General features: G+C 37.1%; 1 protein-coding gene across 2 annotated transcripts in view; it reads right to left on the bottom strand.

The window, feature by feature from the left end:
• Nucleotides 1-14,356, bottom strand: part of Gabrb1 (gamma-aminobutyric acid type A receptor subunit beta1) — a 414,333-nt gene that overhangs the window by 4,003 nt on the left and 395,974 nt on the right. The window contains exons 8-9 of one of the 2 annotated variants that reach the window (XM_087187566.1): nt 11,679-11,923; nt 1,088-1,248 (exon numbers count right to left, since the gene is read on the bottom strand). In XM_087187566.1, the coding sequence (XP_087043692.1) occupies nt 1,180-1,248; nt 11,679-11,923 (314 nt within the window). In that variant the 3' untranslated portion in view covers nt 1,088-1,179. Of the gene's footprint in view, nt 1-1,087; nt 1,249-11,678; nt 11,924-14,356 lie in introns of those variants that run through there. The other variant, XM_004849768.4, reaches the window with a different exon arrangement.

Genomic DNA, 14,356 nt, shown 5'->3' with positions numbered 1-14,356 from the left:
CAAAGGGAAAGAGTATTCAATAGTGTTTCTCAGAGAGAATAGGGGGAATAAAGTTGTAGCAAATGTTTACTGATTTATCAATAGGCCACTTGTGGTCTTAGGAGAGAGCAGAAGAAGAACTTAGATTGCAAAGGATTAAGGACTGAGTTGATGCAGGAGACTCAGGCAATTTATATGGGCTTTCTTTCTCAGAAGTTTGTAGTTTCAAGCAAGAAAAGAAATAGAGCATTAGCTCCCACATATCAGGATAGGAGGCCAAATGAAAATGAAGACTTAATTGATGGGAAAAGAAGACTCAATTGATGGGAAAGAAGAATTTATAAAGGCAGATTTTTTTGGAAGTGAATGTTGAAGTAAAAGATGTGGAAGTATAGCAAAATGCCTTCAGAACTGGAAATTTAACATATGGTGGTCAGGAAAGTAGAACATTTCTGAGTGACAGGGTCATCTGATGTTTCCTTGTGCCTTGAGGTTGTTTAATGGTGAAGGGTATTGGACATGGTGAACTAGATGCTGTCTCCAGCCTATAATGTTTGTGTATGTGTGTGTGCATAACATATCAATAGTGTAAATCTATGTTTGAAAAAGTCACAAACATGAAAATTGGTGCTAACAAGGATAGTAAGATTGAGATGACATAGAGAAAAATGTTGACATCTTTGAAGGGGGAAGAATATTTTAGAGGAGGAAAAATAGAACACCTGATTTTTCTAGGTATGGTGGAATACTCAAGAAAAAACATAAATTATGAATTTTTGTCCCTAAGAGATAATTATCTCTTTAAAAGTAAATGATTAAGGCATAATTATTGGAGTGATAATGAAGAGGTTTTTCTTTCTTTTTTTTTTTTGGTACCGGGATCGAACTCCGGACTTTGTGCTTGGGAGGCAGGCGGCAGAAACACTGAGCTAAATCCTCAGCCTAAAGAGCTTTTAACCAAATTTAAAATGCTACCATATGAGTACATGGTAAGAGATTCATAAAAGTGAAATCATTGGAGGTCACAGAAAGCTTCATGAAACTATGGGTCTAGTATAGAATCCAGTATCAGAACAAAGGACTAGGAGCTGAAAGCTTTGTTTTCATCTTGGGTTTGTTATTAACTTCTGAGAAATAACCTTGGATAAGTCTGGATTTTAGTGTCCTCATATATAAATGGAAGGTTTTTCTTAGATAATCTCAAGAGCTGTTTCCAATCTTTTGCAGTCTTCGATCATGGAGAACATTCCAGGTGGAGGACCCAACATTCTAAAAAGCAAAACACAACTTGTAAAACTAAATTTTTTGATCTATACTATATACACCATTAAGTTACATTATTATTATGAATCTCTCTAAAGAAGTTTCTAGAATTTAGAATCAGACAGTGAAGCAGGCAGGTGCTTCTCATTTAACAGAAGTTATAGCAAACATAGTATGTTTTATTAAGATATTTTGGCTAACCTCAGTGCAGATTCAAGTGCACCTAAAGATTGTATGAAGTTTATTTGTTTGCAAAAACCTCTCAAAGTATTCTCTGTCTTTGACCTAGAAATCATAGCTTGATGTGGTTTGACATATAAATTAATGAATCCACTTCTGTCACTACACATGTTACTGCCCTAATCCCCACCCCTTGAAGAACAGTAGCTTTTCCTTCACCTTAACCATTTAAGGACATTCAATGTATGTTTATATCCACAACTGATGCAGCTTTCTAAAAATCTTATCCACAGAGAAAATGGCTTTCCCCCCCATCTTCAGAAGCAGCAAGAAGCCACAGTGTACCTTGTGTCATCTGCAGTGGTCAAACGTTAGCTAGTTCACAGTTCATGAGGATATAACATCTGAATTGAGCATCATTCAGACATTGAGTATTTATAAACTACGAGGTAGAAAAAACTGAAACAAATTAAAATGTTAATGTGCTGAATTTTTAGGGTAGGTACAGAGTATTAGATTTTCTAAAGTATTGCTGATATTGAAAGAGTTGTCCAGTGGGATAATCATTCCTTATGTCACTCTAAAATCTTATTCCACCCTAAAAAATGTTATTCCACCTGAAAATTTTATTCTGGGTGAGGGCAGCATTACATCCAGCTTCTTCTGTTCTCCCTTCTCAACACTGCACTGACCAACCCAATAGGCAAATTTGAAGTAGGGCAGGGATGCTTGGTTCCTCTTAGAGTTTTTCTCTTCTTCTGATTGACTTACAGAGAGGGGAAAATGTTGATTGCAAGCTAGAAATCTGCAAGTTAAATTCTGTTGCACTTGTGGGTATGGAAAACTACATCAGTTCATCAAACCTACATAACTAATTTTTTAAAGTTTAGAGCATCGTTGAATTTAAATGTAGCAAAAAAGAACATCATTATTATGGCTTTTGTAGGACCAATAAATAAGCCCTCTCTTCCATTTCTGATAGATGATCTAAGTGCACGTTTTGAATGACTAATGCAGAGAAGCAGAGATTGTGGTTTAAATCTGCAGTCCCAAAGCCTTGCTAAGACTTCACCTCATTTCACCCCTTACTGCACAGAGATATTTTCTATACTACAAGAAGTAACTAGAACATAGAGAAACATTTAAATGTTATTAGTTCATTCATTCACTCCCTTATTTATTCAGTAAAGCTTTATAGAGTGCTTGCTATGCTCAGGCACTGATTCTGATGAAAAATTAGCACCCCCCCATATGCAATAGGACATTATGTTTGCTTAGAAATTGAAAGATCTCAATGAATAAAATCTCTAATCTTGTATTCTCCTGTAAAAACGCTGAGACTTCCTCCTTCCTCTCATTGATTATAAATGTTTTACTGGACAAATATTGTGGCCTCATTCAAGTGCAAGTTATCAGTGCTCTGGCATTAAGCTCATTAATGGCCTTTTTGAAGTTTGCTCCCTTGTGATCATGAGGTCCACCTTATTGGTTTCTGGCCCTTTTTCTCATCTTCCTTCCAGAAGATCTTGATATGTGGTCTTGGGGCTGGCCTACTACAGACAAATTTTGGAGGGGATCACTCACAAGGGAAAGCCTGGGTTTTACTAAATAAAGACCTGAGATGTGGAGGAACAACCAACTTGTGGCTAGAAGCTCCTGCTGTACAGTGCTTATGAAGGACAAAATCTTGTTTTTGAATTCTAAGTCTGGGAACACAACAATCCTAGGAAGTGAACAAAGCAGCCAAAGAGCTTCTATTCTTATGGAGGACAATAAGCAATACCCTCCATAACTGAAAAATTGGTTTAAAAAGATCAGGTAGCATTATGAGGAAAACAGAACAGCTGTAGTTCCTTTAATGTATTTAGACAATAAAACCATCACACTAACTTGATGATTTGGGTCACGTTTATCTTAACATTTCACTCATGCTCAAATCTCATTATCACAAGTGAAAAATTCATTCATTCACATTTCTTTATATTTTTCTGGAGCTTATTATAGAGCAGTCTACAAAAGGGCTCTTCATGGATATTTAAAGCCATCTCAATCTCAGAAGGGGATCTTCTCTCTTCCTGTGAAATATGTTCTTCCCCTAAGGTTCCAGTAGAATTTGTCTTATTCAAGTTGAGAAAAGGGCTTGGCGCATAGGGGAAGCTGTTGAATGAATGACTATTAGGTGGTAACAGAGAATGATGGTTAATTTCATGTGTCGGCTTGCCTAGGCTATGGTCTCTAGTTTTTAATGTTGATGTTCTGTGAGGATATTTTGCAGGTGTGACTGACATTTACCTTTATTGTAAGTAAAGGAGATTCCACTTCCCAATGTGAGTGGCCTCACAGTACAGGTTGACCGCCGTAAGAGCAAAAACTGAAGATTCATGAGAAGAAATTTGGCCTCAAAATTATTAAATAGAAAATCTGCCTGAGGTTCAAGCACAACCTGCAAATTTTGGATCCAAGATTGGAACACTAACTCTCAGGTGAGTTTCCAGCCTGCAACCTGCCTTACAGATTTCAGACATGCCAGATCTCAAAATTACATGAGATAATTCCTCAAAGTAAATCTCTTTTTATACATATGTTGGTTCTATTTCTAATTGGTTCTATTTCTCTGGAGAACCTGAGTGGTAAATAGGGCGTTGTAAAAATCATGAAGATGGTTTTCACACAACTGAAGTCTGTAAAAACCAGGGTGTTAGCTATGTTTTTTAACCCACTAGAAATCCCAAGCGAATGTCCAAATGCACTTTCTAGCTTGGTGTCAGACTCCCTCTCTCATCCTTCCATCTCACTCACCCTCTCTTTTTCTCTGCCTCCAACATCTGCCAAAACTGGCCATATTGTGATAAATGTTGCCATTTACTGAATTTAACTGTTGTGGATATTTTTGAAATATAAATATAGCAAACCTCATTTCAATATAATTGAAATAAAATATAATCTTGTTTTCAGTGGCAATTTTAAAGCCCTGTGAGGAATAACTCCAGGCTCAATTTACTTGGCCAACAATAAGTTATTTCCTTCTTGATAGCCAATTCAAAGAGAGTCTTATTTACCAAGCAGTTCTGAAGTACAGAGCACGAGGCCAATTGATGTACAGGTCCAGAATGAGCTAGGTCACAGTCCTCAAGAAGCCTACAGCCTAGTTAATGAAGCAGTGCAGTGTGAGCAGAAGCCTTAACAACCACAGCCCCCAGCCTCCCTCATCTCATAGACTGTCCCACATCTGTGCTGTCACTCCATCATCTCATCACTGCTGCTGAGCCCTGATCCTTTGGCCTGGAGTCCATGAATCTTTTTGTTGGTGAGAGAGAGCTGCTGGAGGCTCTGCTCATGATGTTCCCATCTCTTTACACATCCTAACAACTAATGGCAGAAGTGGAAACTATTATTTTGAGAAAGAGTAGGTGGTCAAGTACAAACATATATAAACCTAAACAATGCATATTATGAATAGACAAGGAACAAGACAAAGATAAAATGAGGCAACTGGCAATTTTGTAGAACATTATTTAGGTAGAAAAAGTTATCCTAGTGTCTTACTTTTCTTGTTGCTGAGACAAAACACCTGATACCCAAAGTTAAAGGAGGAAAAGTTTATTTTGGCTGACAGTTTGTATAGGTTTCAGTTCATAGCTGGCTGGCTTTAAGACAAGTTGGCATGGCAGAGGGGCATTGAAGAGGAACAACAGTTTATAACAGAAGGAGAGAAGGCATCAAAGCAGCAAAGTAGCAAGTACCAAGCAGCAAGCAGCAAAGGACTAGCAGTGACAACAGTGCCCTCTTTCTGTCCCTTATATTCTACCCAGGCTACCTGCTCTTAGGGTGGGTAGCACTAACACCCATGGTGGGGTACCCTTAATCCTAGCATTGCACTATGAATCAATCCCAGTATCATGTCCTAATCCCAGCATCACACACTCTAGATCCAGCCACCTCCCCTCAAACTCCCACCTATGACCCCATGAGGCTTTGGGGGAACATCTACACACAAGCCACAACACCTGGATTCCTTTCTATTCTGCATTTTCCCCCTTCTGTGTTTTAGAAATTCCAAACACATCCTGATTCTGACCATTGCTTTCTGACATCATCTCTCGACTTAGTTGACCTTTTTCTTCCAGCACTGCAACCCAGTGGTCTTTGCTCTGCATAGCAGCTGGGATGGTGCTTTAAAAATGCAAAGGTGATATCTCTTCCGTCCAAATCTTTTAGCCACTTCACAAGTCATAGCATGAAATCTAAGCTGGGTGGCATGGTGCAGACCAGTAATCCTGGCACTATGGAAGGCAGAGATAGGAGGATTGCAAATTTGAGCCCAGTTTAGGCAATTTAGCAACTTAGCAAGACTCTGTTTTAAAATAAAAAAATTAAAAAGGGCTGGGGTGTATATTAGTAACTCAGTGAAAAAGCTCTGAGTTCAATCCCTAGTACTACCAAAGAAAAAGAAAAGAAAAAGAAATGTAAATTTCTTACACTAATATACAAATACCATGTGAGTTGGCTTCTGGAAGCTCCTCTGCCTTCATTTCCTAGCTGTTGCCCTTGAGTTCTCTGCTCCATTCACACTGGCCTTTTGTTGGCTGTCTCTTCAAACTCCTAGGTCCTCAGGACATTTTCACTGCGAGTCTTCTCTCCTAAAATGCTCTTGCCCATGTTGTTATCTGGCTAGCTTCTCATGGTTTTCTTTACTATTAGTATCGTCACCAGCATTCTAAAATGTAGTTATGTACCCCTGTGTCAGTCACTTCAACTGGAGTATTAGCTCAGGTGCCTTTATTTACTCATCACTCTATATTCTCCTTGTCCTCACAGAACTAAGGAGGGGCCCAAGAAAGGTCTACAAGATGAGGAACTCTCAGAGTCTAACTTTAAGCCATCTCTCAGTTCTGTTCGAGTTTCACTGGGCATGGGTAACTGAGTGGCTAGAATCTCTAGTGCCCCAGGGTTGTGGCTCCCAGACATTAGTTTACATGTGAATCAGTTGAGAAGCTGGGTAATAATACAGGTTTGAGTTCATTACATTCTAGAGTGGAGTCCTCTAAATCTGCATTTTATACAAGCCTTCCAAGCTTCTTAGTTATTTGTGGAGGCTGCCTATTGGTTTGACCTGTCTCATTCCATTCTACCTTGACAACACTGCCTTGATATTCCTTTAGTGCATGTGGTTGCATGTCTGAGCACCAGGAACATGCATGTGGCCTAGATCTGACCATTTTTTATTTTCCACCTTCCTAGTTGAAAGCACTAGTTATGCATAAGAATATGATCCCAGTTAGTACAAAAAAAAGCACAACTAAATTCTGGAATTTTTTTTGTTAGAACTATGTAGGAATAAAAAAGTACTTTTGTGCTAGGATTGTAGAGCTTGACACTATAAATGTGGAGCTTTGAGGTTACCATAGGAGAATGATCTACTGAAGATAAGACCATGTTAAGAAAAGCAGAATTAAAAGATCAAGAGGGATGCTATCTGAATGGCATTATATGAACACCTGGATATAGGCTCATATGAAAATAGAACTATGTCTGGACTTTTCAGTTGTGTGGGCTGAAATAAGTTCCTCTACCTTTTTTTTCTTGAGCCAGATAAGTAAACTACATTTCTTTCTCATCCATCAAAAGGATCCTAGATGTTTGGGTAGAGAAAAATGGACAATAAGAAGGAAGGAGGAAGAGGAAGAGGGAGAGGGAAGAGAGAAACTCCTGTAAAGGAAAAATAGATTGCTGAAGACTCTGGACATAGGGTAGATATGAACCAAGCCTGAGGCTCAAGGGTTAAAGAAGTTTGTGAACTATTAGAACAAGCTATCAGCAGAAATTCTGGATTTCTCCACAACTCAAGATGCTAAATGGGAACACTCAAAGGCAGGGTAAGTGTTCCAGTTGGCCTGAAGGTGAGGAGGTGAAGTGGAAGTGGGATCCAGGAGCAAAGGCTAACAGGTATGGAGCTGTTTCAACCTGGAGTTAAGAATGTAGCTGTTTACCTTTGCGATTCCCATTTTCACATGCATTTGCACCTTGGAATTCATCATAATACACAGCTGATTTATATTTAGAAAGCTGCCTGACAGTGTTTAGATGACTTACCACAGAAAGCAGAAACTGGAGGGACCAGATTACAGTACCAATGTCTAATTCACAAAGGAAATATTCTATTTCTTGCCTGTTGGGGTTGCAACTACACATTATGAATGAGTCTCTGGTCAATTCCCCATTGTCTTTCAGGAGTTAGAATGACTTTGAGTAGTTTCTGGTCACAGACTCATCATACATCCATTCCATCCACTTCATTTATTTGCAGATGGCAGGCATTGTGGCCAGTATATACAACTAAAAAGTTCCAGGTTAGTATAAAAGTGTCCCTGAGGTAGCTTACTTAAAAGTCTTGTTGTGCTGTGAAATCTATCTTTCAAAACTCTAAATACCATCCTTAGTTTCCAATGATGCCTGAGGGGTTCAGGAATCTACAATCTTTATCACCTTGGAGATTGAAACTCTCCTAATGCCTGGATTCAGCAGCTGTACTCATATTAAAAAATGCTGCTGAGCAGCTGGTGAAGATATAAATCAATACCAGGTTTACACTTCTGAAGCTTCGGTACAGACACCTCTTGACCTGACTGTCCAGCAGAGACCTTAAAAAATAAAGTGTAATTATGAACAATGCCACTCTGTGTTCAATATGCCCTTGTAAGTATTAGGAATCCCTCAAAATGAAAATTGTCTGGGACCATAACATATATGCTATTTAAATTAACTTTTCACAAGCATCTACAAGGAAAAAGGAGGCTCATCCAACCATTCAAGTGGAAATCTAATATTTTCTATTTTTAAATTTAACCACAGGGTAGCATTTTAAAATACCACACAATCTTCATCATTAATTAAACTGATGGAGATGATACAGTGGACAGGTGAAGCTTGTTACTGACACATTGTCTCTTTGAGCCCCTCATTTTAGAAAGGGATAAGGAAGTTAGCATCTGCTAAACCTATGCAACTGCAGGGATGATTAAAACAATTTGTATAATATGGTAACACTGTGTTATTATTACATCTAAATAGGAAGAAGTCAATACAATCTCAGCTAGAACACTCCTTTAAAGATTATATGTAATATTATATGACACTGATTCAGAATGATAACAGATTTGATATAAAGCAAACTTAAAAAACACTAAGATCAAAGTGATAGGAACAGAAACACAGTTTGGGGCAGAAGTTTTTCTTACTTATTATGAATATATAATAATTTTATAAAACATTTTGATGTAACACTCAGTATCTGGTGTGGTCTTTACAAACTAATCTTCAACGGAAAAGGCCTTTCCACCATTCATTCATTCATTCACTCATTCCACAGTACTTCTTTGGTATCTGCTCTGTTCTCTGAGTGTAGAACAGTAGACATAGTAGACAAGGTCCCTGGTGCCTGTGCTTAGGAAGCTGCAGTCTAATAAGAGAGATGTAAACAAAATATCCTCCTTATTATGGAAGTCCTATGAGAGAAAAGTACAGGATCTTGTTGAGAACAATGAAGACGGTACAAAATGTAAATGGAGAGTGGGGATGTCAGTTAAAGCGTTCTCAAAATAGGAGCGTTCATGGTAAGAACTGAGAAACTGAGAGAAGCCTAGCCTGGCCTTCAATTTTGCTAATGCTTTTCTCTGTTGGTTAAAGTGTGATATTAGTTCATCTAATGAAATTTTCAATTTTGTGATTTCCATTGGTTCTTCTTTTGGTTTTCATTGATTTTCAAAGCTCCCTATCTCCTTATGAATTATATTAATATTTTCTTATTGGTTGTATTTTAAACCTTTTATTTTAAAATTATTACAGACTCCTAGAATGCTGCAGAGATATTACAGAACGGTTGCAAGGATCCTTCATTCAATTCTGGTTGTGCTTTACCTAACTATTATACAGTAGCAAAACCAGGGACTGACATTTATATAACATGTGTATAGTTCTATGTAATTTCATTACACGTGTAGATTTTGTATAATCACCACAGCAATCAAGCTGCAGAATTATTCCACCATGACAAAAATCTCCCTCATTCTGTCCCTTCTTAATCATTAGGCCCATCCACGGCCCTTCCTACTATAACTTCTGGCAACCAACCACTAGTCTCTTCTCTATCTCCGTAATTTTGTTGTTTCAGGAATGTTAATAAATGGGATCATACAGCATATACTTTTTAAAAGACTGGCTTTTTTCCTCACTCAGTATAATGCTTCTGAGAGTCATCAAGTTGTCACATGTTTCAGTATTTTATTATCTCATTGGACTAGTAGTCTATAGTATGAATGTACTATAGTTTATTTAATTATTCACCTGTTATAGGATATTTTGATTGCTTTCAGTTCTGGGCTATTTTATGGACTTTTAAATATGTAAGTTAGTTATTTTATAGTATCTTTTATCTTTGAAACCAACATTTGAGGCATGTTTCTATTGACTACAGCTTTTCTCAATCATGGTCACATTTTCCTGTTTGGTCTCATGTTTAGTGACTTTTGATAGCACATTACATGTTTTGAATAATGTACTGTAGAGACTCTGGATAATGTTACCTTCCCTAAAGAAAGTTGGGCTTTGTTTTGGTAGGAAGTTATATTATTAACATAGCACCTAGAATACGTGGTACTTGGTTTTATGTGTTGTTTTGGGAGTATATTTCAGTTTCTCCTTTGCCCCAAGGGAAATCCCTTATTTTCATAACTTGCTTTTTACTTCTAAGGCATGATCCTTTTGGGAAAAGGAAAGTTTAATATCTTTACCACATCCTCTAATAGGCTGGAATCAAACTCCAAACTCTGACTCCCACAGGGTGGGCAGAAACTGAAATCTCTGTTTTGTTTTGGTTGTTTATTTTTCAGACATTAACTAATCCCCACCTCTGGACATCTTGGCATTTTTACTCGTAAATTTGTTGTTCATGGATTCAAGGGAAGTTTATACCTAGATTTTAAATACCTGCCATGGCTCACTTATTTCTGAAAATTTCAGAAACTCTGGAAGGATCAAAATCCCCCTTGGACTCCTCCAACCAACAAAACTGCAGTTTTCTGTTGCAATTCTGCTGCCCACATCCCTCAGAATGGAGAGGAGTCTACAGGAAACGCTATATAAACACAGCTGGAGGCTCATGCTGTATGGTTCTCTTCCTTGGAGGGTCGATTCTTTTCTAGTTTTTGCCCATTTTCCTGTATCATGTAATAAGCAAAATTAATTTTTTTCTCAGTATTTTTAATTTTTTATTTATGGAAAGGTGTGTCTGATACAAACATTCTGCCCTATCTTAACATGTCTTTTCTTCTTTTTGAATTTTGGTATAAATTTGCTTGTCTTTTTCTGGAAAGCATCTATGGAATTCCTAGTCTCGTTTTCCCTGACTTGACTGGTGCTGTAATCACTGTGGGTGTGGCCTCATCTCCACTTAGGAGTACAGAGTATATTCACTTTATTGCTCTTATTTATTTACCAAGTAGATCTTGCCTTGTTCTTTTACAGATAGTTCAAAATAAATAATGGTGAATGTGGGCTCGAGTTCCAGGGCTAAGTATTTACTATGCTTTAGATGTGGCTTAAATGTGACTTCCAGTGTTTTGTGTGTTGGGAGCTTGCTTCTCAGTGTGGTGATGTTGGGAGGTGGGACCTTAAGTCATGAGGCCTAGCGGGAGGTAGGCAGGTTATTTGGAGGTTCTACCCTGGGAAGAAATTGAAGGAGTGGAGGGATCCCTGAATTGCTGCCTGGTTCCTGCTTTGTGATGTGACCACTTTCTCCTGCACATGCTCCCATCATCCACTATAGTGCTGGCCTCAGCACTATGCTGTTTGAAATTTAAGAGTTCAAAACTATGAGCTAAATAAACCTCTTTTCTTTACAGGATTAGCCTGCCTCAGGTATTTTATTATAGTAATGCAAAACTGACTAATAAATATAGTATTAATCTATATAACCTTCAACCTAACTTTTTTAGTCTTCAGTTCCCAAATATGTAAAATGAAGGGTTGACTGAGTCTTAATAAAAATAAAATAATATTTTATAAGTAGCTCTTTTCTGCTATGATGGTCCTGGGTACTGTATTGCGGATAAATATAGGAGAAATTTTTGTTTGTTTGTTTGTTTGGTACCGGGGCTCGAACTCAGCACCTTGCGCTTGTGAGGCAGGCGGTGGAACCACTGAGCTAAATCCCCCACCTTAGGAGAAATTATTATTATTAGGAATATTTAATATATTACCTGGACTTTATTCATCTCCAGTTTGTTCTTCTCATTGGCACTTTGATCTTGTTTGCTTGCTCCCTTTTTCTGAGGGCCTTTACCAAAAAAGATGTAATTTACAAAGGCATATTCCAGCAGAGCCAGGAACACAAACACAAAGCAACCCATCAGATAAATATCAATTGCTTTGACATAAGGGATCTTTGGCAGGGTCTCCCTGAGGTGAGTGCTGATGGTTGTCATTGTCAGCACTGTGGTGATTCCTGTGAAACAGAAAGACAAAGCTTAGTTGGAGTAACCTCCGTGAAATTGTCCTTTTCAAGATTGCAAGGACAGGTGATATTCCCTTAATAGTGCCTCAGAATCATGGCATTAGCATGATAAGCCATTGGACAAAAGGGCACACATTTTGAGAGATAAAACCAAGGCCTCCTTCCATAGTCCACCGGTAAATGGAAAGTGCATTTAATGGAGGATTGACAACATTTTTCAAAAATGTACCAAAGAAGAAGAAAAAAGTATGAAAAGTCAGATTAAAAATCTTATCAGAAGCCTGCTTCCAAATGTCACTCAGCTCTGCTTTGTGTGGCCACCACTTTCTTCTTTCTCTATCTCATCTGTGTTCCTCCAAAATCTGTCCTTGTGATACTAATCTCCACAGAAGCCACTACCAACTAAAAGTTGATGACCAACTTGAGATCTACTCTATTCCATAAATTGATAATACATCCAAATTTACAAGTTGAGTATTGCATTTTAAAATAATGAATCATTCATGCTACAATATCACCAAAAGAAGAAGCATGTAAGAAAGTTTATGACTTACATCACATATTTCATTTATGTACTTTTTAGATACAACACAATTTTGTTGCTTTGCTTTTTCAAATATTACCTCTGCTTTCTTGGTTCCACAGCCTAGAACAAATTAATTCTCTGATGTTAGGAAAAAGCTTCTTAAAAAATTGATTTTAGAATTGTTAAAAAAGTTTAAATCCATAAACACATATCTACTTTGTGTGGGTTGCATAGGTTCATGATGATTATGATGAAATAATAATTGGGAAAAATAAGAAATGAAAAAAGAAGTTGAAATGTTGTGTAGGTAGTTGGTGCTGCAATACAATGCTATATTTTCTGTGGTGTTTTCTAGATTTACACACCTACAGTTATGAATTATCTCCTATGGCTCTCATGACAGCAAATTGAGTATGAGAGCAAAAGTCTATTATTCTTTTTTATATCTGGGTAAACATAAAATTTGAGATTAGGGCACCCAGCTGAAGGGCAAAAAATTAAGGAGATGTAAAACAACAGCATTTAAAAATAAACGGAAAAATGAGAAGGTGGTATTTGAGATTTGGTGGAAGTGTTTTAAAATAAAGGCCAGAAATATTCAATGGATAGAAAAGACAAAGGAAACTGGCAAAGGGAATGGGAAAGAACAAAATAAAAGGAAGAGAAAATGACAACTTTCACTCCTTTTTCCACTTGGATTATTCTAGATACATAGATTTCCTCATTCAAAAATTATATTTTTGAAGCATAGATAGAATAGGAAGTCAGGACTATCACACAAAAAATTAAATTTCCTTCCTTCATGTGGTGGTAAACCGGTGGCAACTCTATGACACTTGCCATTCAACTTCCAAATTTTGAAGCTATTTTTTAATCCCTTGAAAAGATGTTCCTGCTGAAATGAAAAGTAAGCAGGCATATTATCTACTACAAAGAGCTTTTAGGCCAGGGATTTAGCTCAGTGGTTTCGCTGCCTGTTGTGCAAGCACAAGGACCCGAGTTCGATGCCCCGTACCAAAAAAAAAAAAAGGAAAAAGAGCTTTTAGGTGTATCAGTGATTAATTCAAGCAGGCTGGACTTATATAAAATGCCATTGTGAGTGTTCATATTCCTTTGAACAAAATTTTAAATTTTATATCAAATAGTTATAATTACTGTGCTTGAAGAATTGCCTAATTCATTTATAAATTCACTAATTATATTTCTGCTTTAGTCTTTGATTAAATTTTTAAGCAAAAAGGGTTAGTAAATGAATGTCTTTTAAAATTACATATGTTTAAAATATGTCAGATTTACATTCTAAAATAGATTAAATAATCAGCATCTTTATCATCTCACATCTCTAATATCTGTAGTCAAAATATCATTAGCTTTGAGAATAGATGCACAAAGAGAATCACAGTTCATGAATTTACTAGCTATTCTTCCCTGCTGAGGACATCATCCTGTATTTTTTTTTTTTTTTTACTAATCATGGCACATGTGCATGACATACTCACATTCAAAGAATATGTACAGAAACGTGTATAATAGGATAAATTACTCCTTTGCTTTCTTTAGTCTTAGAATTTTCAAAGAAGCTGCCAGTCCTTGACATTGTAAGCCTTATGTAGAGGTGACTATTAGTGTAGATGTGAAGGGTATGATGATTATTTAATCCAGCTCAATAATCTCAGAATAGATATAATACGTTGTTTTAGCCAGAAGTGATGCTCGTGTGTGTGTGTGTGTGTCTGTCTGTCTGAATAAGTCCATGACATGATTGCTAAAACGGTTGAAGTTTAAATAAAGAGGGATATCTATACATGCCCAGAATCATCAGGCACATCTTACACATTCTAACTTTCAACAAAAAATTTTAAGTCTCAAGTATAACCTTTCAGGCTTCAGCCAATTAT

The sequence above is a fragment of the Heterocephalus glaber genome, unplaced genomic scaffold, assembly GCF_053883595.1.
Source record: "Heterocephalus glaber isolate CG9 unplaced genomic scaffold, H.glaber_assembly_v1.0 deba00001509, whole genome shotgun sequence".
NCBI lineage: Eukaryota > Metazoa > Chordata > Mammalia > Rodentia > Bathyergidae > Heterocephalus > Heterocephalus glaber.
This window is presented reverse-complemented; position numbering and strand designations above follow the sequence as displayed.